The sequence below is a fragment of the Pagrus major genome, chromosome 16, assembly GCF_040436345.1.
Source record: "Pagrus major chromosome 16, Pma_NU_1.0".
NCBI lineage: Eukaryota > Metazoa > Chordata > Actinopteri > Spariformes > Sparidae > Pagrus > Pagrus major.
Window position 1 is genome coordinate 11078104 of NC_133230.1, and position 27512 is coordinate 11105615.

General features: G+C 40.6%; 1 protein-coding gene across 1 annotated transcript in view; it reads left to right on the top strand.

Moving 5' to 3' along the window:
• erf (Ets2 repressor factor) overlaps positions 1–21289 on the top strand; it is a 37728-nt gene extending 16439 nt beyond the window's left edge. The window contains exons 2-5 of the mRNA XM_073483328.1: positions 6245–6479; positions 13049–13161; positions 14967–15841; positions 15970–21289. Coding sequence (XP_073339429.1) covers positions 6245–6479; positions 13049–13161; positions 14967–15841; positions 15970–16581 — 1835 coding nt within the window. The 3' untranslated portion in view covers positions 16582–21289. The remainder of the gene's footprint in view (positions 1–6244; positions 6480–13048; positions 13162–14966; positions 15842–15969) is intronic.
• Positions 21290–27512: the final 6223 nt, after the last annotated feature.

Sequence of the window (27512 nt, forward strand, 5' to 3'; positions counted from 1 at the left end):
TGACTACTCAACCAATGCCATAGTTTAATTTGAGGTAGCTGTAGTCTACAAAAGCTCTGCCAGTTTAACATGTTGAAATCATGTTTGAAAATGACCCCAAATCATTTTTCACGGCCTAGTAACCCTTCGGTTACACTTTCTACGCAGCTCAAGTGTAAATAAACAATGCAAGAAAAAGCACATATAATATTATTATATTGTCTATATGTGATGTTTTTACGTGCAAACTCGGCTGTGAATCGACAAATACGATATATTTTTCCCAGGGCTGAGACAGATGCTGGTTATTATTATTCAAGGAGACCAATAACCTGTATTTGGATATACATTTGCAGTAAAAATTAAAATCTTATTGTAAACAACAACAACAACCGATGGAGTAACTACAATTTACTCAAGTACTCTGCTGTACTTGAGTGCAATTTTGAGTTACTAAGTATTTCTGTATTTTCTGCCACTCTATGCTTCCACTCCACTACATTTACTCGATAACTTAAAGTACCAGTTACTCTGCAGATCTAGATTATTCAGTGTTGGCTATTGCTTGTGAAATGTAATCCATTAGATAGGGTTGTGGGCGGGATATTGAGTGAGTCCCCAAAAATCGGTAACTACAGACAGAGAGAGAATGTTGCATCAGAGCCAAAATAGTGCATTTTTAAATTTGTTCATTTTATCAGCAATCTGGCACAAAAACACTGATATCTATAAGTGGGAAAATACTGAGTATCCTGAAAAGAGAGCTACACATTTGACAGTTGCAAGCTTCCCTAATTTTGTTTAAATTGGGTGGAGTTGGTTCGACCCAAAATTGGAGAACTGCTCTCCCTTCACGCTGAGGACGAAATAACAAGTCAGAAATCTCTCACCTCATACATTAACATAAAATATCTGTGATGCCTCGTCTCACGTGCCAGATGCTTAATATCATGCAAGCTTTGTGGTTACTTTAATAGCAGAAGCTAGTCGCCACAGATACCCATGAAACTTAAAGATTTCATGAACATCAAAATTAGCAAATGTCCATTACATGAGGACGTCTGACTAAAAGCGAAATAAATTGACTTCTGTCCCAGTTTAGGCAAACTGAGATCACCAAACACAGAGGGTTTCTTCTAATATGACAATCTGTATACAACAACAAAGTTTGCCTGTTTATTCAGTCCTATTTCACTTTATCTGTCCTTGTCCAAGTCCCTTCTGGTATCTGTTAATATGTTTTTAACTCACATTACGTTAACGACCAGCTGTAGCAGTCCAACTGGACTCCTCACTTTTGCATCTGTCAGAGTGCCACACTAGCAGCTGTGCTGTCTGATTTTCTGTATCCGTCTCTCTTTGCTATCAATGTGCTGCCTCTGAAATAATTCAGGAGAAAACCCGTGAATGTGAATGAATGGGCTTAAGAGGCAAAATGTAATTAACCTACAGGATTTTATGCTCAAATTGATCTGGGTACTGGTGAAAACCTGCTCCTCCAGTACTTACAAGACGGGGCAGCGTGTCCTTGGTGTCGCAACACAGTGTGACAGCGAAGCTGGCGCTGCAGCGAGAGGTCTCTGCCGGTCAGGCAGCCTGAGACAGATCACACCCTCACACTGAAGCTCTCTGGATCCGTGCCCAAACTCTAAACTCTTTTGGCAAGTTTCTGTAATTGAATCATATTTTGTCTTGTCTGTCGTGACTCGGCCTTTTATTTTTAGAGCTAAAAGCTTTTGTTGCTAGGAGACAGTGTGTCTTAGGAGAGGCTGAGCGAGGGAGGGACAAAATGAAAGAGAAAAGAAAGAAGGAAAGCGATGGCAGTGGTGTTGAGGGGGAGAAAGGCGGAATCTGTGAAAGCTGAACGACGAACGAACAAGCTATGAGTCAGCAGGGACATCTGCACCACACACACACACATGCAGTGGGCATGGTTGCTATTCCTGTGTTCTTTGTCTGTGTGCTCTGTGCACCCACGCATGAACCCACTTACCTCTCCCCACTAACCTGTGTTGTGTGTCTGTGTACTTTGTGTGTGTGAGAGAGATATTAGCTCGCCCACTTTGATTTAACCCACTCCTGTTGTGTGTGTGTGTGTGTACATGTGCACATGTGTATTTTTCTGTACCCCATTATAAAGCAGTGCGCTGTGTCTGTGTCACAACGTGTAACCTGTCCCCAGTGACAAGAGCCTTATTGTCTTCTGTATGAATCATATGCTCGTACCCCATTAGTAATCTGCCTTCAAATGGCCATTACCAACCATCAGAGCCAGCTTGTCTGTCTTCTGGCTCACTTTTTGAGCAACATAGCCGATCAGATGGCAGCATGTGGTTTATTAGTCATCAGGAACTGGTCTGTTTGTCAGGATTTTTTCTCCTTAATATGAGTTTTGTAAGATTTTTTGAGTGCTAGGTTGAGAAACTAAAGATCATCAATATTTGCAGATTTATAGAGTGAACGTAGCACATACACATATTTTTGTCTGTTTCCAATAAATTCTCAAAGAAGTTCTTAAAAACACAAGAAGACACACCACACTCCTTGGTGGTTATGACTTTGATTAAAAATTCACGACATCCCAGTGTGGTAACAATCATTGTCTGTCCTTGAAAGACATTCACATCTCCCCTCAAACTATTTGAGAATTAGAAATCTATTGATAAAACAAATGTCTCCAGTTGCATTGTGAATTTCCAATGAAAAGCATTAGCTTGGAGGTTATACATTGTGTCTTTTAAATAGTTGTATCATGGGTTCGTACAGAGTCTTGAAGGTTTTGAAGATGCTTAATTTGAACTCATGTTTTCAAAACTTGTAGTGTGCTAGAATTTGAATATGTTCCTTTAGAAATGCTTGACTTTTCAACACAGTCTGGTGTTTTATCTGCAGAATAACTCGTGTAAACCAAAAATCTTTTTAATATTTGAAATAAAATTATCCCGTCTTTATTGTTTTGTTATTTCCTGGCATTGAAATGAACAAGCATTAAATAATCATGATCAAAACAAAGTCAATATAAACAGCTGGTAAAATAAACAAAGAAGCAATATACAGTGATTGTGTAAAGGAATTTTGTTTTTATTTATCTCAAGATATGATGAAAAAGCTTCCAGAGTCTGGAAATCTTTTCTTTATGTACCTTAAAAGTGCTTGAAAAATCCTTAAATTTTACTCTTAAAAAGCCGTATGAACTAGGGATGGGCATTTCATGCAAAAAAATTGGTATTTGATAGTCACTGGGAACTATTCGACAATCATTCGAGATCTGCTGTTTGTATATACTCTAGTAGTGGCACGGCCTTATATTAACCTTTTGTGGTAAGACCGTGCTACTCATGTTTAACCGGATTTTGATAATCCTAACCTAAGGGAAGGGAAAACAATGGTATTTTTTTCCCAGACAAAACCACAGTCACATGTACTACTGGAAATATATTTCCAGTTAATGAAGATTTGAAAATCATGGCTCACCCCTAGTATGACCCTTGTATCTCTTAAATGTTCCCATGAATTGCAAGTGATCAGGGAATGAATGCATCAACATTTTTCATCTGGGAATTATGAAAAATGGAAATCAAGTTGAGAAAGGAGAGGATGTAACTCTGCTCCACTGGAATTCTTGCAAAATGTAGTGTCTGTCCGACAATAAAAAGTCAGAGCTTGGATCTCTCGACTCGATGCTAAAGAGAGAAACAGATTGCAGTTTCTCAACTTGTGTGTGTTTCTCCTTCGTTGAGCCAGACGTTATTCGCAAGGGAGCTCGCAGCAATGTCAGAGGCAACGTGCCTGTGTAATACTTGGAGGTCAGCTGCTTGCTAAGTTTAAACTCCTGTGACAGTATGGACAAAAAAAATCCATTAAAAATCCGCCTCCAGTGCTTAGTCACTAGAACGTTGTTGTAATGTGGCGACACTGGATTGTAAACGCTAGTTATTACATTTGCAAGTGCATTTTTGCATCTCTCTCTCTCTGGATGAGTGGCATTGTCATAGGTCTTAGTGCACAAACTGTCATCTGTTTCCTTCTTTTAATTTTTCTACTTCCACTACTAATACTACTAATAGCTGCACTTTGCACACCTGATATCGGACTTTGGCTTCTCCGTGTCTTGCTTGGTCAGTTTTTCCATGACTCGCTTTGACTCCATTTACACCTGCTATTAAAATCTGTATCAGGATAAGGGGAAACACATGTTAAGGCCAGCTGTAAACGCACGCATCAATTGTGCCCAGGATTTGATAGAACAAATCAGCGCATTGTGATTCATATCAGCAGGAGTTCACCCAGTTCATAATAATTCGCTGCTCAGAGTGTGTTCAGAGACAGCACCACCCAAGTAGGTAGGAATGTCGTGACTCACTGTGGAGTTTGTCATCCACTCACCTGCACAAAAAGAGTGGCGAGATCCATTTCCGCCAGTTGTTTCTCTTTAAACTGAATCACTGTGAATCAGTCCACTGAGCATTCAAAGAAGAAGGAAGCTGAGAAAAAAAACCCTGTTTTGAAAAGTAAATATCAAGTACACTGCATCAATTTTAATATACTGACACCTGCCTTTTGTTTCCCTGCTTATTCATAAATGAATCTAATCCTCATAAGCACACAGGGCAGACAATGAGAGCACACATTGTGTAAATGGAAGAGTCATAATTGATTTAATTACCATCTGGGCACCATGTCTAGATACAGTTTTCTTTACCCCAGGATTTAGTTGCCAGGTGTGTCTTCTTTTTTTTTAACGACATTTACAACTCCTCCTTTCAGCTTTTACGTCCTGTTATCTGTTTTTCATCTGTTCTTTTGTTCTTTTGTGTGGTTGTTTTTGTGTGTTCTTGTCTGGTTTTATGGAGCTGGCCCCAAGGCAGTTTCCTATCAAATGTTGACAAGGCAATAAAGTGCTGCAAAAATTAAACAATTCCCCGTTTAATGTTTCAGATCAGCGGGTCTATACACGGATACATTAGACGGTGTTTTGAGACTCTGATCTAATCGAGTGCGATGCAACAACTTTCATATGTATCACATTTGTGTCATGTGCGGTCATTGGAACTTGGGTCAATGGGCTACATCGTGTTGGTGTTATAGTCTCTCAGCCTTGACCATATCATAGTTAACAGTTCACTGTCTATGCTATATAGATATGACACGTACGAGTGTGGGAAACTGACTGTAACCTTGGTATTTAGGATAGTGTGTTTCTTTACAGTTACATAAACACATACGCACACCAAATTCAGCATTGTTATATTGCGGCCATATGTTTCCCACCCTCCGCTTTCTCAGCCTGATTGCCAAAGCACATCTGGTCCTAATGAGGTGTGTGTGTGTGTGTGTGTGTGTGTGTGTGTCACTATGCCTTTGCTATTCAGCCTTTCAGCCTGGCCTTGTGTTGAAGTGGTGTCGAGTCTTTTACTGCCACCCACTGCTTTACAACTCAAAGCCTATACTTTCAACTGTTGGATAATAGTGTGTGTGCCTGCACGAGTGTGTGTTCTGATAGTAGTTATAAAACCGTAGCTTATATTTTGTCTGCACATATCTCAAGGCCTGTTAATCTGTTGTAACAGTGCTGATTTTCCAGCTTTGATGGCGATAGCAGTGAAGTTTTGATATGACTGCGGTCTGTGGGAACAGATTTAGTTAAAATGCTCGTCATCAGCTTTCCTTGAGGCATGAGATCCACTTTGCACCAAAGTCATAGACCAAAATGTGTGCTGGATATCAGCTGCATGTAGCATCCACACTTCTATCCTTGATTCTGTGATTCTCAACAGTCTCATGTCTTGTATCCTGATTCAGTGTTGTTTCTCTAATTCTCCTCTATTGTCTATTTGTCTCCACTAAAGACTCCTTTTCTCTTTGAAAAATTGGAACCTCTTTCCGACACATTTTTTTGCCTTATGTTTATCTCCAATGAGACAAAAAACAACCTTCAAGCACAAAAATGGATGCCAGTTGACTGTGTTTTTGCAAAACACAATATGTCTTTTAGTAACAAAATATTTGCCATACACATTGTGGCAAAATCCTGACAATAATTAGCTGTAAACACAAGCATTTGTCACTATTGTATTGTCGACCCTGGTATCAGAACAGCAGCAGAAGAGGATGATGTTTTATTACATGCAGTGCACCAACAATCTGAGACTAAACATGGTTTAAAGAGCTGGATTAAACCCAGATTTCTCTTGTTGTGTGCATCCCGTCTTCCAATTCTTCATCTGTGCTGAATACCCCTCTCCTCTCTCCTCTGTCCCCTCAGGGTTTGCCTTCCCAGAATGGGCCTATAAGCCCGAGTCGAGCCCGGGCTCCAGACAGATCCAGCTATGGCACTTCATCCTGGAGCTGCTGAGGAAAGAAGAGTACCACGACGTCATCGCCTGGCAAGGAGACTATGGGGAGTTTGTCATCAAGGACCCAGACGAGGTTGCCCGCCTATGGGGGGCCAGAAAGTGTAAACCACAGATGAACTATGACAAGCTCAGCCGAGCGCTAAGGTGAGACTAAAGAGGGTGAAAAGGGGTGAAAGAAATGGAGGATGATGCCTTCTGTAACTTAACACTGAATGATACTTTCAAAGAGTCTAAGCCATGTAAATATTGTCATCTGCACATGTCCGTGAGGATCCATGTGGACTGAAGTGCCAACAAACAATAGACCACATCAGTGCTTACCAATACATATGCTTGACGGGCAGATATGGTGAAAAAAATCATTTTGGCTGATGCCGCTATACATATAAACATATTTTCCACCTTATTGCAGAGGATATCAAGTCTTTTCTGTAGTGGAATTAGCATATTATTATGCCTACTCTTATCTTGATGCCCACTGGCAGATGCAGACAAAATGTACACATTGCCAGAGCAAAATAAGAACTACTTAGTCAACGGTTTGTGTTGCGTGTGCATAGTTTAAGCGTTAACTTATCAGCCTGTCATATCTGCAGAAATGTTGACGTCGAGCCGAGGCTGGTATGCCATGAAGTGATGATGTGTCTATAATCGTGCATTGATAATTGATTACTGAGCTGTTGAAAGTAAGCAACCAGGTCAGATGACACTTGTTGATAGCAGCGCTTGACGAACACTGGCTCATTGAAAAGTGCTACCCGTCCGTAGTAAGGCAAGTCTGTACTGATGCTGATATTTAGCTTCATATTTAGGTCATGTGCTCGGAGAAGGTATCAGCACCAGAGGAGCCAGATGATGGCAAACAGCCCAGACGAGTCAATCTTAAGTTACAGGAACTGGAATCATGTTGGTCTGAACTCCAGATGAACTGCGATAAACTCTGTGAAGCATACATGATTGATTTTAAAATAATCCAATTTGTTAGGGGGTAAGATAACAATGCAGCAGTACACACAGTGTGTCCATTGACACATCACTCACACTCAAAAGGATTCAAACGAGATATCTTTTCAAAATTATTCTCAGCCCGTTTTGTCTCAGTCTGAACTTAACAAGGTGTAATAGCAATCTTTAAACGGCACTTCAAAAACGGAAGCGGAACAATAGAAGAGGAAAGTGGTGAAGAAGCTTTCATCTTATTTCTTCGCCATGATCCATTTTCCTTATTTAGATTCTGTTGAGTTACAAGACTATACATTTAAAAAAAAAAGCTTCTGTTTTTCATTAAATAATGATTCATAGGAACGTTTTTAAGCTTCACTTCCCTCATTTGTAGGGTTTTCCCAACCATTATAAGGCTTTGGGCACACCCAAAGGACTTGTTGAGCTAGTTTTTTGGGTACTTTTTACTAAGCCCTAGCTTTTCAAACTTTTTGTACCACACAGATGTGGTGTAATATAATTGTCCAAAATGATCTTCTTTCGCCCCCCAACCCTCCTGCCAAATATGTGCACCTCAAATATGTGAGTCTTAAATGAATCAAGGGAAAAGTCTGATTACTATTGGTTATGTGCAATGTTTGCAACGTGCAAGTTTGATCTTATTTTTCCATTTTTTTTTTAAAATCTCAAACTCTTTTGTAACTGTGATAAATTAGAGCTTTGTTACAGTGGTTTCAATTGTGCAAGACAAAAAGAAGTTGTTGTTGCTTTGTGTGAATGTGCATCTTGCTGCCGCGTGCAGAAACTCCAGGGTGACAGCAGATTTAGAAACACACACCTTCACCCTGCGCGGAGCACATGTGGGATGCTGCAGAGTTTTATTTAGCTGCCAGTCTGTTCTCTCATAATCACGTACACAACACACGCACACACACACGCAGACACACACACACACTGCTAGTCATCAGTGTCGCCTCCTGTGTTGTAGGTTGGTGTGGGTTATAGTTTGCCATGGTGATGACTAGTTACACTGCCTCATCACCACTCACACACACTCACACAAACACACACACACTCACACACACACACACACACACACACACATACACTTAACACCTTGTTATATGTCAGTCCTCCTCCAGCCCATCTGTGTCTTGTTTGTTGCTTAAACCTTTTTTTATCATCGTATTTAAAGACGCCCAGCCGTTCCTGAACTCGTATAGGGATCAGAATGTGATCCTAAAGTGTTATATATGATGCTGATGTAACACATTGATTTTACTGCGTTATTTGTTTGTTAGTTCATTTAACAGGAAAAATACAGATAAACATCGTTGCATAAGGAGAAACAATGCAACAGATGTAATATATATAGGACATCTAGCTGAAGCTGGTTAGAGATGATGAGAAAGTATTTATATCTCTTACATATTCAGGAGGCAGTAAAAATCTTTTTCTTAAAACCAAAGTTTCATAACAAAAGTTATATGCGTTTATCAGTTAAAGAAGTATATTGTACAGTTTATATCACTCAAAGAAGCATTTTAATGTAGAAAAGGGACAAAAATGAAAATGTTGCTTTTTTCATTATTTCAAAAAACCATGGGACCAATAGATGAGACGTGTAAACAACAACAAAGGAAAAAGAAAATGTTTTTGTGTGGGTGTGTTTTTTTTTTTAGTAGAGTCATTCTCTCAGTTTCATCCACTGAATCAGCCGTCCTTTCCTCTGTCTTCGTCACGTTTTGGCTCCTCAGTAATGTTTACTTCATCCACTTTTCTTCTATCCGAGCGATCTCAATCCAATTTACTTCTGATAGCTTTTTACTGGCTAGTCATAATATTTTGACCAGGTACGTGCGCCTTATACATTTTTTTTATCATAATTAAAATTACAAAAACTACAAGGAAGCTCAAATTTGGTTCCTGTAGGTTTTATTAGATGCCGATAGTGAAAGAATTAGGAGATCTGGCACGATCGAGTAATTTGAAAAGTATCAAACTTATCACAAACACACAGAAACGAACCAAAGACATAGATCTCTAAATTAAACATGGACACTAAATGGCTCGTGTCTTTTCAGAAGAAGAAGCCCACAGAGGTTTAACAGTAAATTAACAGTCAATTTGTCGCATGTTCAGTTACTTTCTCTCTGGTCTCAGTATTTTATGTCGAGGAGCTGCTGGAGCCAGACTTCGCTGTGATGTCTGTCTTGTGGTTTGTAAACCTTTTATATGAATGAAGGGTTGTTAATTAATCTTGAAGTCTGCGGAAGAAAGTTCTCTGTTAGATGTGAAGTCTTTGATTGATGCTGCTGTCCGTCTTTGAAGTGAGAGTGCACTGATACACATGTGCGTTCATGCATGCGTATACAGTACATGTGCGTAGACGCACGTCTGTGTGTTCGATACATTGAGGTTGCTACTATATAGTCAAAGTGCTTTCTAGTTTATTTGAAGGAAGTTCAAATGGTCTTCAAAGAGCAGGAGGCCTGGAGCAAGTCTGGGCTCAGTATGTGAGACCGGCTGTCCTGTATTAATTCAGTACAATTTGAGTGTGTTCGTTTCTGATCTCGAGAAAATTATCCCGTTATCTCGGGGAAAACGGCAGTTGTTATTTCGAGATAATAACTCGAGATCTCGAGAAAACAAATGAAATTAACTCGTTATCACGGAAAAAGGAGAAAAATAAAATGTATGAATGCATGGCCCTTCAGGGCTTCCGTACCTTTCAGCATTGTGCAATGTCCCCAATACTGCACACTCATCCTGATATTGTTAACATGGACATTGTAGGCTTTCTTACCCTCAGAAGTGCAGAAACTAAAGGTTATGAACTTCTTTTTAAAACACGAAAATGTGAAATTATTGCTTATCTTTTGGGTATCAGCCATGAGAAGCAGTTAATTATCTGTTATTGGCTGAAAAAATGATATGACGTACATCCCAAACCTTTTCTCACCACTGTTTCCTCAGTTGTTTTGTCATTTCTGACACCGTAGATCTGCCTGCTCCTCGTGCGAGTGTATGTTTTTATGTGTGTGTCTGTTTGACATGCGATGATGTGGGTGTGCGTAGTAGTCGGCTCTATCAGAAGAGGCCCTTCACTCATTGAGTCATTGAGGGGCTGGATGAGCTCCTGGTTCACACAGTCCTGCTCCTCTGTATTGTACCAAACTCCAGTGACTAATACGCTAAATCACACTGAAGCAGGGGTACAGCTGGGTACGGCTTCGTCATTATGACAAATATTCACGATTATTGTGCTGTTGTTGTTGTTGTTGTTGTTTTTTTAACTATCACTACGAGTGTGACTGATTTAAGGGAAATAATATTATACCGTTTTGTAAGAGTCTTACCATCTTTACATCCTGACTATTTTCTAGGGTAGAATAAGGTTTTTGGTCTCAGTTTGAGATTGTGTCATTGTCATAATGAACCCAGTTTATGTGTATTACATAATGTTATGTTATATATGTGCCCTAAAATAAACTATTGATCTTGTTAGAAGGATGGCTGTATAAAGAGAAATCAATCGATGAATGGTTAAGTAACAGTTACCCAAACTGAAGCACTCATTTCTTACCTGGAATGATTTTATAATCAGCCTCGTCTGCAGCTGGAGGTTTGCTGGATTATAACTTGTTTACAGTAACAGACATGTTAGAACTTAATATTCCAGCTATTCCTTATTTTTGTGTATAAGTTTATCCACTGGCGTCGTCTGTGCTCCATTCTACTGGAAAATGATGAATAACGGATGACATTTCCCAGAATGAATTGTCCACTCTGAATTGAATGAGAGACACTATTTTGGAGGTTTTATGTAAAGAAATATGAATGTGTTTTTGTCCTGAGGCTGTCGGTGAGTCACAGGGAGCCATTTTATCTTTTCGATGAGCTGTCAGCCGCTCGCTATTCACTCCTCTCCATCACTCTGTGTATTGAAGATGACTAATGCGCTCTTATTAATGGAGCCGCCTGGGTAAGACTAAATCAGAACAGTTGTCTCACGTCCTTAGATGAGTGAGACTTTGAATCTAGCTGTGTGTTCACATTGTGAGCAGCTTGTTATATTGTTTGCTAATGTAGAATTAGCATGCAGGTAGTGTTTTGTACAGTGACACTGTGGTTTCTTATGTTTCACTTGTGTCTTCTGTAATATTACACTGTGTTGTAACTTATATTCTGTAGCCGACCAGCTCAGTAACATTAAAAAAAATGACATCTTTGGCAGTCTCACAATTCAATTTGATTCAGATCCTCTGTGTTAGATTCAATTCAGAATCAATTCCTGACTCGAAACGATGCTTGATTTAATAAAAAACAAAGTGAGGCTCTTTACTTTGGCTGTGACTGCAGTGCACCGTGTGCCAAACCAAACCTTTCGTCTGAGTGAGATTGTCTGAATAGCATTTTAAAAAAGCCGTTAGAGGTGTGTCAGAGTATGCAGCCACCTTTAAGTTAACTGTATTAACATGGAAGCATCTTACAGTCTTCTTCCTGTAATGAAATAAAAGTGTGGTTTTCTGACCAATAAAGCAGAAGTTGGTGTGTCTGTTCTGGAGTACAGGGAGAAAATAAGCAGTAACCGCTCCACTGTGTTGTTTTTAATGTTATCTCTCTAGCAAAGTAGTACCTAGGAATACCTTCGTTATTCAAAATGCTGTGCGTAAATAAAACGGTCTATTTATTTTCTTCGCCCGAGCAGAATTGACTCGTGTGTTAATGTTCAGATCAGATATTGTTGTAGTCGGGACATTATGTGAGAGGATTCTGCATCAAGAGCCAAAGTAGCACATTCTTAAATTAGTTTATTTTATCGGCAATCTGACAGAAAAATCACAGATAATTGGAAAATGCTGAATATTGGCTCCAATAATCGTCCAGGGACAATAATTGGTCTACCTCTAGTTTCTACAGTGTACCAGAATGGACAGTAACCCCACCCAGAGGGGTGTTCAGTTGGTTGCAGTCTGCAACCTCACTGCTAGATGTCACTAAATCCTACACACTGGACCTTTTTAATATACAAACAGTATTTTAAATATGAACTACAAGATTACTCTAGCATGTGCTCATTGTACAGGTGCTGCACTGTCCCTTCTCTGTTGACTCCAACCCTTTTCATTCCTTCACCACACCGTTATTACAAATGTAGGTTTTAGGGATTATGGCAGCTGTGAATCGCAGTTTAAAATGTGAATCAATTTTTCTTTTATTTACACAGTGTTCACAGTGTTTGGGTGACTCTGTCTACTAGACATGTGTTCCATTTATTGATTGATTGATTGATTGATTGATTGATTGATTGAACAAAAAGTGCCATTATAAGAACCCTCTAATGGTTCTTATAATCGTTTCATCTACTTTGCATTGCTATGCAGAGCTGTTCCTGTACAGTAATAACTTCACATTGGTGGTGGTACAAGAAAGTGCAGATTTTGGCTCTTAATGACTGGTGACCCAAGATTCTGTATTCAACCCAGCCAGCAGGATTGCTAAATGTCCACATGTGAGCCAACTGTCAAAGTTGCACTGTGAATAATCGCTGGCTGCACGACTTTGTGTCTTTTTGTGGCCTGAAGGAGAGAAAAATGTGGGAAAATGTGCATAAGTATACTTATTCATTGTTTCACAATTCAAGATAGTGAGCTAAAACTCAAGTTGGTCGTCTGAAATGTGCCCACAATCAGAGGTTGACTGCATGTTGCTGATGATGTGATCAGTGTTTAAAAATGGTAACACTCTGTCCATCTTTTTGTCTTTAGATACTACTACAACAAGAGGATCCTCCACAAGACCAAAGGGAAGAGGTTCACCTACAAGTTCAACTTCAACAAGCTCGTGCTGGTCAACTACCCGTTCATCGACATGGGCTCTGGTACGCACACACTCAAAACTAAGGAATGACAGTAATTTAATCCCTTGGCAACTGACTTTGGTTGTTATTCTTGATGAAAAGAATGAAATCACACTGCAAGGTCCTTTTCAAGGAGTGCAAGCTCACGGACAAACTAAAACTTTTCGGCCTTCAGTTGTCTGAATTTAAGATCTTTTTGTGACTTTTTGATCAGCCACAGTTGGTGTAGAAGATCCTCGTTCAAACGGAGGTTTAGATGCTACTACACAAACTTTATGTAGCATCACAGCGAGCCAATCCTAACCTAATGTTTTGCTCAGATTTTGTTTCAAAGTGTGCAATCGTCTACATTTGAGGAAAGACCCAAAGATTGTATATAACTGAGACATTTACATGTTATTGTCTGAGAGATTTTCCATTCTATGTGGTGGGCGACTTACTCATTTACTCGCCAAAGATAAATCTTATCACTAACGACTTGGAGCAGTTTTGTGGGCCAGCCGTGGTCACAATCTAAATACTGCATTAAATACAATCTCATAATATTCACACCAAGTATTTCCACTTCATTTGTGCAGAAAATCTTAATCTGATACCATCCTAGTAGAAGAACAAATCATATTCACAAATTTGGGAGTAGTGTGTGTGCATGTATCTGCCTGCCTGGTGTGTGTGTGTGTGTGTGTGTGTGTGTGTGTGTGTTCTGAGACATCAGTGTGCCACGTCCCAGTTTATCCCTCTCCTCCCTCCTCTGAAGTCGTCTCTTGTTCTGGTCCCGGCCACCCAGTGTAAACACAGCCCATATGGAGCGTTGGATCCTGGGTGACATAAGTGCAGCACGAAACTTTAATTATAGCCTCCGTGTGATGTGGCCCACACACTGACATGTTGTGATATGATGGTTTCATACGATGGTTACGCACACACATACACATGCCCACGTCAATCTGGATCGATCCACAAGCACAGACGCTCGCAAACTTACACGCTAAATAAACACACACTCAGTTTTTTCTCTTCATCGTCTCTGGCACACACTGCTGTGAGATGTGTGCTTTTTAAACAGAGGCACACACACACACACTCGATGGTACTGGAAAAAACAGAGGAACCCAACCCATGTTTGTGATGGCAGCAGGAGCGACTTTTCCAATATTTAATTCTGGCACGTGCACAGATGCCAAGAATTTATTGCAGTGCCACAGTCTCTCTGGCGGGAGGGAGGGAGGGAGGAGGGGTTGAAAGAGAAGGGAATTTGTGGCTTTGTGTAACCCAGTGTTTTCTTTCTGTGTGCCTGTGACCCTCATGGTTAAATAGTTGGAGTTATGGGTGACATGTGACCTACTCTTGTTATTTACTTTTCCTTTTTTCTTCAATGTAAAGGGCTGGTTCATCCAAAAACTAGAAACAGAAGTTTTTGTGTCGTTTAGATCGTAAAGTTCCTCAACTCAAATGTTTTTTCCTCCAGAGTTTGACACCAGACGTTGTTTTCACATTTATTGCTGCAAGTCAAAATTTTTCTGCGCTTATTGAAAATCTGATTTTAAGAGGCAGGCATACGAGCATGATTTTCTGACATCACAAAAAGTTTGGGAAACTAGAAGCATCTAGTGCCCATACAGTGAGAATTTACTTAAAACTAGGACATGTCTCCTGGGAAATAATTAAACTTTTGAAATGACACACATTCGCATAATCCAAGGTTTATAAAGGTGCTTGAGTTTTTGATAAAGTACTTGAAACTGCTTGAAATTAACTACATTACTCTCATGAAAAATCACTACCCGACTGAATAGTCCTAACGTCACCTCTCCTCTTCGTCACAGGTCGAGTCCCTCAGAGTGCCCCTCCAGTGCCGACCGGAGGTACCCACTTCCGTTTCCCCCCCTCCACGCCATCAGATGTCCTCTCCTCTAGTGAGGAGCTGCGCAGCCCGGGCATGTTCAGCAGCGTGGCTCGCCGCATGGCCCGTGGCTCTGTGAGCGACTGCAGTGACGGCACCTCCACCAACTCGGAGCTGGAGGAGGCCGTGGGGGCTGATGAGCGAGGTGTTGGGCCCGACAGAGCTTTCAGGGGCCTCCTTCCTCCCCGCCTGCCTCATGATTCTCTCTTCAGGGTCTACGGCGGGGGCAACCCAGCAGGGCTCGCCAGACCGGCCCCCAGGGTCCACCAAGAGCCTCTGTCTCCATTCCCTGTCTCCCCCCTGCCTGGCCCAGGGGGACTCCTGGCCCCAACTCTGTCCCCAGCCCTGTCTATGACCCCCACCCCACACCTGCCCTACACCCCCTCTCCCTCCCTGTCCTCCCCTATGTTGGGGTCCCACTTCTCCTTCAACCCGGAGGACATGAAGCACTACCTGCAGGCCCACACCCAGTCCGTCTACAACTACCACCTCAGCCCCCGAGCCTTCCTCCACTACCCCAACATCATCATCCCCCAGCCACACCGCCCCACCCTGGAGAAGCCGGCCACCCATCACCTCCACGGCCCGCCTATGTCGCTCTCTCATTCGCTCAGCCAGCAGCATCCAGGAGGCATGGATGAACAGCAGCACCCATCACCGTTCAAGTTCAAGCTGCAGCCACCTCCACTTGGGCGCAAACAGAGAGAAGCAGGGAGCTCAGTGGCCTCCTCTTCCTCCAGCCAGGCCTCCTCATTCACAGGGTCTGGTCTATCTAACGCAGGGCCGCCTAAGATCAAGGTAAACACACACACACACACACACACACACACACACACACACACACACACAGGAGTTTCCAGAAATGCCTTACAAACATTTCGAGTCATAAATAAAATGTCATGTTGTAATAAACTCTTCCTCTCCAGGTGGAGCCCATATCAGACATCGAGTCAGAAGAAGAGGTGGAAGTGACTGATATCAGTGAGGAAGATGAGCTCAATCACAATGACGATGAAGGGGACATCTTCACGCCGACAGTTCGTCGCCATCATAATCAGCTCAACAACCATCACCAAGCCAATGGAAACGGGAGCAGCCTCTCCACCGCTCCTCACAGTCACCTTGATGATGACCCTGATGATGATGAAGAGGTCTTCAAGACTCCTGCGACTCCTACCATCGGCAGCCCGGCATTCCCTCTGCTCAACCTGAAGACCGAGCCGGGTCAGGCGGCACCCATCAGCCCCGGAGGCACGCGCTGCATCCCGCTCAAACTCCGCTTCAAACGCCGCTGGAGCGAGGACCAGAAGATGGAGGCGGACGGAGAGAGGGACGAGGCGGAGGACAAGAAAGTGAGGGCAGAGGGAGAGGAGGAAGTGGAGGGGAAGAGGGTGGGGGAGGTGGAGAACGGGGGAGGAAGAGCAGGAGGAAGTGTTATTTTGGGGTTGATGCTGCCACCGGCTCCCACCCAGCGCAGAGCGAGCTCTGAGCTGCAGAGGGCTACAGCGCAGCTGTCTCTGGAAAACACTGGCTGCTGAGCGTCATACTCAAACAGGGGATTCCACCTAGATGGAAAACACTTGTCAACAAACGTGATAGTTTCATGTCGACCATAATGTCTCGTGGTGTCAGCCAGCAGAAGTGAACGTGGCAGGTTGCAACTAACTATTAAACTGCCCACTATTTTTGATCATTATTTCATTATAAAGTCAATCAAATGTTTTAAAAAATTGGAAACGGAGACAGAAACTGAGACATGATATTAGAAAGACACTTTCATGTAGTTCTTCCTAGTTTATCTGAACATGTACATGTTTCATATGTAGGAAATTCTATTTTTTGTGCACTAATTAAAGGAGTTGTTTGGCACTTTTCACTGACCTCACAGCCCCACAAGCTCCTTAAATTACTCAACATTAAACAATTTCCCTACATATGCTACATCTGCATGTTCACGAGGAAGAATAGAACAAGACGAGTCAGTTTGTACCCTGCTATGCTCAGTACTGTCAGCTCACAGCTACTAGACGTTATGGTCTTATCTAAAACTATGAAACACGGATGTGCCTGTGTAGCCTCACCTTTGTGCCCCTGGTAACCTATCAAACATGAACACAGCAGATGGTATTTTGCTGTGAGACAACCAAACTCAGTCTGTACATCAACATCTGTCTTATTTTAATATCTCTTAGGAATTGCACATTGCCTTTTTAATGCCTCCTCTCCCTCGCGGTGCCAGTTATGCCATAAGTCTGCCAGGGACGCCTCACACCACACCTGTGCCCAGATTATGTCTTTAATTTGTTCATCTGATACAGTCGAACGAATCACTTTCACCCTAACGAGCACCAAGGCAGCCTGACCTGTACAGCAGTAGAATTTCCTCCTTACTCCCCCTCTCGTCTCACTGTAACGGACAAGACAGATCCTGATGTTACTAAAAAGACTTTGAACAGCCCTGATAGAGATTACAGAAGTGCCTCTCTGTCTGCACCCATCACCGTTCAGTCGTTTACAAGATGGAGGGCAGTGAGCTCAAAACCTTAGACCTTGTTCTGACAGATCTTACAGACTGAAGAGGGGTGTTTTTTTATAAGAGGTGATTAGAAAGGACTCTCCAATCACAGTCTTTTCTCCAGGACACAACTCAGACACTATCAGACTGCATCAGGGCCGGACTGAGAGGTCTCCTCTTCCTCAGCTCAGTCACTACAGTGTATAAAGACATGAAATGAGCGGGGAATTGTGTCAAACTAAGCCTGAGGAAGATTTGATGAACAGACTTTGACCTCTGACCTGTCGCACGTCTTGTTAGACATTTGTCGGGCAGCGAATGGACGCCACTGTACAGAAAAACCAGCAGGATCTCTGAGAAAAGCTCCGGATCTTTTTATCTCCTTTTCTCTTCGCTTGTCGAGGAAATGAGGAAGCAGCTCCCAGCGAGGCTGTAATTATATACACACTTGTTTCTGAATGTGTGTATGGACCCAAAGCTGGTGTAAAAAACAAACATGAGGATGCAGAGGGTGTCTCAGCTTCTTCGTGTCCCTGCTTGACTTCACACAATCTTGGAGGAGTTCGGAGGTTTGAGGGCATTCATTGTGTTTTCTCCCTCAAACGTACAGATCAACAGCTCTCTTCTGCATTCCCCGTTTATTGTTTTTCTTTTTAAGACTGTGCTCCTTCTGTTAAAGGATACGTGTGCCTCATGAGGACATGGACAGTATTGTAGGGCATTTGCAGTGACTGAGGACTTGAATCTGTTTCACATGATGTTTTGAGAAGCGACGAGCGAAGCGAACTGATTTGTCTTGGGGAGAACAGGAACCATGTAGTGAATGTCGAGCATCAAGGTTAACTCAGGCAAACCTTCACTGAGATACTGAGAAACAACTTATTTTTATGATGTTTTATTCACATAGTTTAAAACAAACAAGAAGACATTTTAACGCCCATTTTAAAGAACAAACAAAAAACGAGATTGTGCCTTTTTTAAAGCCAACACGAGTTTTATCCCCCAGCAAAATGTTTGATCACACTCACTCAGTACCACCATGCCTTCTGTTTTTTGTAAAAGAGAGATACAGAATAAGTAAATCTACACATATATATTTTATTCAAATATATATTGAATTCAAATATTATATTTCAATATGGTCATTTGATACAAATCAGGAAAATCCTACTATTTTTAAAGGTAAAGATATGTATATATTCTAATGGGCATATTATTACCAGTATAATTCAGCCTTTGCCTTCTCACCCTTGCCTTCTCTTGACCGTTGAGCTGCAGTGACAAAGGCCACCGGCGTCAGAGTTTTATATTTATATTGTAAAAATAAATCCAGTTATTGTGTATTCAGGGGACGGAGGGTGTGACAGGACGAGGATACATGAGTTAGAAACCTTTAAGGAGACCTGGGTCGAATCATATTTACCTTGTTAGTGGGTGTGTTTGTTTTAACATCGCTGAAGTAGCTGACGGGTGGGGTTTACCGCTCAGGGCAGAGTCACGCTCAGTCACAGGAAGGTAAATCATTCTAGGGCTGCAACTAACGATCATTTTCAATTAGGGCTGGTTATCGTTAAAAAAATGATACCGAACAATACTTTCGATATCTGTTTTAACAGCAGATTACATTACACATACACGTGGTGAGCTCGTCTCTGAGCGTAACCTAGTGCTTTTCCTGCATGCCTCGAGACAGCCAATCACCAGCACTCTTTGATCTTGGCACAACAAGCATGCTGCATGCTTATTGGCTCACAGACGCTGATGAGATTAACTCCTTAGGTCTTAAAATTTTAAAGACTTTTTTTTTCAATCGAGACAATTTGGTCAGAGCCATAAAAGTATCGAGTTCCATACCCAGTCTTACTGTCGATTAATCTGTACATTATTTTCTCTATTAATTAATTAGTTGTCTGTCTATAAAATGTTGAAAAATGTCAGTCAGTGTCTGCTAAGAGCCCGAGACGATGTCCTTAAATGTCTTGTTTTTTCCACAGCCCAAAAATATTCCCAATAAATCAGAATTTTCACATTTAAGAAGCTGAAATTAGAGATGTTTTACTTTTTTATCTTAAAGAAATGTCTCAAACAATTATTCAATTATCAAAAGATTCAGTGATTAATTTAATAGCTGACAGCTGATCGATTTAAGCGTTGCAGCTCTGTTAAATTCCCTTTTTGTGTGTGTTCTGCACGGTAAACCCCACCCACCTGCAACCGTTTGACCCTGATCTGCTTAAAAAACGTGGCGGTGCAGGTCGTAACGGCACTGATTCTGATTGGACGACACAGATACGCGGCAGGTTTTCAGCTCTGCGTCACCTCACACAGCCAGCAGCTGCCAATACGACTGGACTTCAGTTTGAGCGTGGACTGTGGACTCGAGCGGCTTTGTGTGTACGGGCTGGTCTGAACCCTGCCCATACACACCCACACACACACACACACACACACACACCATCTTGGTTAGAGTGAGGCTTTACTGTGGCTAGAAGAAAGGGAAACATGACATCACACGTGACATCAGACGCCCCCACAGTCTCTCTGGAGTTGACGGCAAACCAGAGAAACTACACACACATTTAAACACACACACACATTTAAACACACACACACACACACAGAGGAAATGGCATCACAGACCTCAGAGCAGAGCGGAGAGAGAGGGACTTCCCATAATCTGACTCGCTCATTCTGCTCAGTGTGTGTGTGTGTGTGTGTGGGAATGTGTGGTTTCTATGGATATGTCATTTACACACACACACCCCTACTGAACACAGTTTAGAAAAGCCTCCTCAGATAAAGTCCCGGTTCATTTAGTCCAACCAGCTCCAGTCTCTTGTGTATCTTATGTTATTTTTCTTTGCCAGGCACTGAAAAACTTTTACTTCTGTCCTTCTGATTGGCTCTTTAGTTTTAAAAGTGTCCTCCTTGTTAATCGTCAGTGGATTTAACTGAACTTGAAGGAGAGACGTAGCAGTTAACACGTGTCTAGTAAAGAAAACTACCAACACAGAGCTGTACCTGAACTGTTGCACCTGTGCTGCCTTACCTGTCGTGGCTTCAAACACAAGAGAATAACTGTTTCCCCACCGGGTTGATACTTTCACCCCTCGATTTCATCGATGTTGTTCTTATCATTTTCTTCTGTATTTTTTCAGACATATTACTGTTACTCTTGTAATTATTATATTATTAACATGACTATTTTTGATTATTTTGTACCCTCTTGCCATGGCCCGGTCTCTTCTCTATGAAATTCCTGGTTTTCTCTGAGTTTTTGTTCCAGTTTGCACTCTTTCTCATGAACTTCAGCTAGTTGGCTTCAGTGCAGTCTTTATTTTTTTCTACTCACGCTGATTTTATAACCATGTTACCATGGACAAGAGGAGGGTCACATTATCCCCACATGATATACAGCTGGGGAAGAAACAATTGTTTTCATTTTTTTGATGTTGTGTATATATATTTTTTTCCATTTTGGAGGATTCTGTAAGAAAAAAGAGCTTTGTACTGTTTAACCATTGTATTATTTGAAACAACTCCCCTCTCTCTGGTCGCCTCTGTCTCTCCTCTCACGTCCACCTCGACGGTGAGCTGTCACTCCAGAGGAGGGACGGAGACTTTAGTTTTTATCATGGAGGAACCACCTGTACTTCTGTTTCTCTTCTGTCTGTTCATCTTCATTTGTAATTAAACAATAATCAGGGTTCATTAAAAAAGGTAAAAATGGATGTCAGACTCTGTCTTTCTTATTTGTTCACCTGCTTCATTCCTTCATTCAAGCTTCTATTGACGAATAAGAATATTTCCTGTGTACTTCTGGGTGTTACTTTTGAGTTTTAAGAGGCATCATTGTGACTTAAGGAGGCATGTAATTGTAAAAACTGTATTAAATATTGAGTTATTGGCCAAAGAGCTGTAATAATTAGTTAATTAATGTAATTCCTGATTATTTTTGATAATCACTTAAACAGAACAGTTCACCCAAAATTGAAAATACAGTTTTAATTGGAAAGTCATTGAAGTTTCATAGTCCCCAAAACATTTCTGGAGCTTCACAGCAAAACTGTGTTGCCACTGGTTTACGCTCTCTGTGCTGTTCTAGTCAATCAATTAAAATTTGGAGGGGTCACCATGGGCTTCAGGACATTGTGTTTTCCTTTTTTTTGCATTTTATAGACTCGACTGTCAAAAAACTGATGCAACAGAGTCATTGCAGACAACAAAATAATTAGTTGCAGGTCAGATTGCTCATCAAGGGGACAGTTTACATCTATATATCAGCTGTTTTGGAATAAAAAATGAAGATTTGTACACAAACATTCACTGTATTAGAGTCAAATCTCCCTTTCTGTCTCATTCTGGTGATTTTGTGTTCAACAACCTGCAGCCTCGTCGTGCCCGCCAGCCTCTCTCTCTCCCTCTCTCTGAATGCTTCATGACTCAAGTCATGTAGACAGCAAGTCGAGTACTTTGTACTTGTCGAAGTCCTGGCACATTTTATGAAAGAAAGCCATCCAGGGATAAGCATTCTCACTTTTGCTCACAATAGGTCTGTGATGGTTGTTTTTTTTTTTTTTTTGTCCCTCTGTTAGAGGCAGGTGCTGCGCAAAGGCCTTGATGGAAGAGATTTGGTTATGACAATGGAAATGATTCAGGAGGAAGGAGAGTTGTTTGTGTCGGCCTTCTTCTGTGAGGCCGGCCTTGTGGCTTTCTGTTCAGGTGCAAAAAACTATTTGGAAGAGATTGTTGGTCTTTGTTAAGCATACTGAGATGTCACTGTGTGGTTATTTCTGCCTTTTCTTACGGTAACATTCAGATGAGATCATTGTTTTAGGGAAAGCGTTAGAGAAAATAAAATCATCTGTGTGTTTGTAATGATTTCATACAAATCGTTACGCATTTATCCGATGTGTGAGAACACCAGCAGAATACATGTGCATCAGTTCTTAGATCATCAGCGTTACTCATCATTGCCTCAATCAAATCCCTGAGAACTTTAATAATTGTGATGCTAATTGAGTCCCAGATGACACCTCAGCGATCCACCCACCTCGTGTTTTTACTCCTGCCGACATGGAAGTTTTAATTACTCACCAGACTGGCAAATCTCTTTCATACACGATGTGGGTTTATCTTCTGCTTCATCTCATGAGTTGAATCAGACTCAAGTTTGTGCCCCCTCACAAGTTTTGGGTGCTGGATTTCTCTGTGGTCCTGATTTAGGTCTGAGTGTAGAAGGTCAGAATTCATGCTCCAGGGTTTGGATTTCTTTTTATTAAGTATCTTTTATTTTATGTAGCCACACTAGAGCTGCAGTCAAAGAAGATGTCATTCATTTTATAACCCTAACATGCTTGATTGATCCGCATTCGGTCTGAAACAAAGTTGTGAAAGTTATTATCACAGCTTCCCTGAAGGTAAGATGATAATAAGACCCCTAAAGACATTCAGTTCACAATCAAAGAAGGCTAAGATAACCAGGATGTCTTCACAGCAGAGAGGCTGGGACATGTGAGTTCTTGCTTGAAATGACTGAGTGTTCAATCTATTAAAAAAGCAGCTGCCAGCTCGAGCCAAAACATCACAGGTTCACAGTTAATGGTAAGAGAAAAGCGTCTGAAACAGCCTTCAGGCACACACAAAAAATGAACATATTCTCCTTAGAGGGATCTCAGACCGCAAGTTTAAATGTGTGACTAAATCTAAATGTAAATTAAATAACTAAGTACGATAAAGTTATGTATAAAGTTGACTGTTTTCTACTTTTCTTAGCTTTTTACTCAAATCTCACTCATACACAAACAGCCTAAGAGTAAAAGGCAGAGGGAAAAGTACACCAGTGACTGAGTTATAGATAAAAAAAAAGTGTGAAGCAGACCAAGCAAGACAAACATAGAATGATATAAAGATTAAGTGAAAAATAATAATGATAATAATGATAAGACTATGTACTATGTATATGATCAAAGGGGATAATTGCACATGATGATAATTGCACTCATAGTTACACACACAGTCTGATTGCACACGATACAAGCATGCATTGCACAGGAAGGTTGCACAGTGTAAATATGAACGTATGGGATTTATATCTTAAATAAATTAAACTAGTGCAAAGTAGCTGTGATGTTGAGTTAATTGGTTTATGGTGACAACATGGACAGATTTACAAACTTAAACAACTTAAACAAGTCCTCTGAATGTTAAAATATGAAGCTAATTAAAACAACTTTCTGTTCTTGCATAATAACATAATGATCACAGGAGCAAGACAGTTCATTTCCTTCCTGGTCTCTCACTGAAGCTCTGGCTCCCCCTGCTGTCAGCTCACAGTAGTACACCAGGCTCTGAAGCCTCCCTTCAAACTCTCGCGAGACTTGCCGTGGACTCGCGGGGTGGCTTCTGAACCCATAATGGCTTCTTAATTGACTGTTTTCCTGAAGTTTGTTTGTAAAAAATGTAAACACACATTTATGTCTACACTGACGAGTCTCCCTTCTTCTGTCGCCTCGTTCTGAGGACAAAGTCTTCATTATGGAAGGTAATGGAAAGGAAATATAACAGTGTTTTAATACTGTTTTAACCATTTCAGGGTGCATTTCAGCTGTGTAATTAGCATATATGTTATTTTTGGTCAACTGCGTAAAATATATGTTGGGGAAGAAAATCACAGCTATTTGATTTTCTATTAAACTGCACACAAAAGTGTGAAGAAGTTATTTTTTTATACTCTCAACTGTGTTGTCTGTATGCTAAATATGAAGCTACAGCCAGAAGGTGGTTAGCTTAACCTAGCTTCAAAACAGGGGGAGACAGCTAGCTTAGCTTTATCTACAGACGAAGAAAATTAGCCTACAGTTAACTAATTATTATTATTATTAATTAATTAATTCATCTTTTTTTGTTAATCTCGTAGATTTTAATAGAACTATAACACGTCACGTTAATCCCCGCGTAAAAACGATATTTCAGCGGTTGCCTGGCAACCAGCGCAACTCCAGGAAGTAACTGCTTCTAGCTAAGAAATAACCGAAATTAAACCAACATGTACGATTTTTGCTCATTGTTCTTTATACTTATTAACTTATTAATAATCAAGACGTAGATCGTAATTTAGTGAGCTTTACAAGTGTTGATATGTGTATATTTTCACCATTGGACAGGGCCAGGGTAATTTATGTGTAAGTTATGCTAACCATGATGCTAACCGGCACCCAGCTGTAGCCTTAGCTGTTTAGGCTACTCTTAGGCAACTCCATATGTCCAAAACTGTTGAACTATTATTATTATTATTTCAAACCTATTACTGTAATATTCTCTCTTTTTATACAACACTTTTAAATCATTGTTACTTTGTTTGACCTTCCATCATGAGGAAGTCTAATTTTCTACAGAGAACATGTCACACATAGACTTCTCTGTGTTGGGTATCTTATTCCTTTTCATTTTGTATTATTTTACGTGTCTGATTTTATTCCTAAAACGTTTTAATCCTGTTTCAACTACATAAAGCACCTTGTAGCTTTGTTTTGAAAAGTGATATATAAAGATTGTCTGTATTGTTCAGAGATGTGGACTTAAGTCACAGTTTTTTTGACTTGCAACTTGACTTGACAGAAAATAAATGACTTGATGCTTAATCTTAAAGAAAGAAAAAGGGTGCCCTGATAGCTCATCTGGCAGAGTAGGCGACACATCGTTGGAGGCTGAGTCCTCTGCAGCTGCCCGGGTTTGAATTCGGCCTGCTCTCTCTCCCCTGTTTCCTGTCACTCTTTAAGCTGTCAAATAAAGGCTAAAAAGCCTAAAAAATAATCTTTACCAAAAAAAAGACTCATGACTTGACTTAAGACATGAGACTTATCTGTGTCCGTTTATGTTTTCAGTTTAGTTTTTTAGTTTTTTTATTCTAGCTGTCAGTATAGATTGAGTATGTCACTGTTTGAAAGTGATAGGGAGGGAATATATTTCTGACTGAGAAGAAATAAGGAAATAAATAAGTTTTCGTAAAGTTACTTGTTTTTTATTTTATGACATTTATTTCACTGAATATCAATAATTATAACAAAAAATACAAAAAATTTAACAGGTTAGATAAAGTGACTAATAATGTCATTATTAGACAGGTACTAATGCCTTATATTCTGTCTTTATAAAGACCAGGTAAGACTGCTGTATGGACTTGACTTGAGACTTGACTTGCCTTAACTAAGACTGGACTTGACCAAGAAAAATTGACTCAGGATTTGCTTGAGACTTTTCTGTGGTAGACTGTGGTGGTAAATAATATTATGTATGTAGCGTCTCTTTGACTCATGACTGATTGCAACACCACCTCTTTCTGTACCTACACATCTAATTTGCTTTACCTCCCTCACATTTACAGTGTCTTTGTGTTTTCATATTTAAAATCCTGTTAATCATTTCAGTTTATGTTTCATCTCTCTAACCACCACCAGCACTCATCCTCCCCTCCACCTCTCTACTCTCCCCTCTCTCTCCCCTGCAGTCTGTTTTGAAGCATTCATCGGCTGCTGATCTTAACAGGGGACGGAGCCGTATTAAAAGGAGGTTGATTGACGGGCTGTTTGGCCTCCAGCGGAGAGGGATTGTTGTCTGGCTGTGGGACGAGGTTAGAGGTCACAGTCCAGAGAGCCCAAGACAGAAACCAGATCACAACAGAAGGCCAATTATCATGCATTGTTGCTGGGCTCCTGCTGGGACTCCGCCTTCACTCTCACCAGCAGGTCACAGTGAAAGATCTGGACCTCCAGCATATAAAACCTGGTGAGACGCACCATTAATAAAACATTTCTTATTACATGATATATGACCTTCTGATTGAAAAACTGACTCTCTGTGTTTGTGTGTGAAAGAGAGGCACAAAAAAATAAGAGATTTAAAATAAAAATATATAGATAATTCTACATTAATTTGATTTAAAACAAAGACAAATTACTTTAAAAAATATGTAATCAATTTGCAAATAGTGAAATACTTTAAACACATTTTTAAATCACATTTTAATCACAAATTGTGGCAGAAATTGGCTTTATACCAGTCAAAATAGTTTTTGATGAAAAGATATTGAAGAAATTATTTGAATCTCTTATTTTAAAATGTACAGATGAATGTAGATAATTGAGATTCAATTGAAATGCTAACTTAGAGCAAATAGATCATATATTATATTTAGGTTCCCCTCATAAGTATCCATATTAAAGTATAGGAAAAGACATATTAACTAATAGATAAATTAGTGTAATAAGTTATATATCTCTATGTTATTTCCGGATATATTAATGTAAGTAAATGGGATACATTTTTTTTTAAGGATTTATGGTTTTCCTGTCTTTTATTCCTTTTATCAACTTGACTTTCTCTTCATACTTTTGTGACCACAGCTGTTGAAACATGTTGAACTGAAGGTTATGAACCCAGAAAGACACACTGTAAATAATTATTTCAATTATGAAAATACAGTTAAGAAAAAAGTAAAATTATATACGCAGACACACAGAAGAAAGGTTTCGTTAAAACGGCCCTCACTGCAGACTGGTTGACTGAGCGCCTGAGCAGGTAGCTGCTCTGTCAGTATGTGTGGAGGATTACATGCTGACAGTTGAGTACCTGAGCAGCAGCAGGCGTGTGAGTGTATTTCTGGAGGCAGATTGTCCTCGCAGCTCACTGAGCCGGCAGTGCAGCCTCCTCAGTAATAAGGATTCATTATCTGTGGGAGTCACAAGAAGAGATCGTCCACTAGCTGCTGCTCAGGTCTGCTGCCTCGCCAGTTTGCTCTAATGCGAATGTTCTCAACATGAGGGACTAGAACCTCCTGAAGAACACCTGGAGGAATCAAGTCAAGTATTTTAATCACAAGCAGTGCAACTGGTTAGCAATCAATCTCAAATCCATAACCAAGCTCATAGCGTCAAAAAAAACCCTCAGACTCTC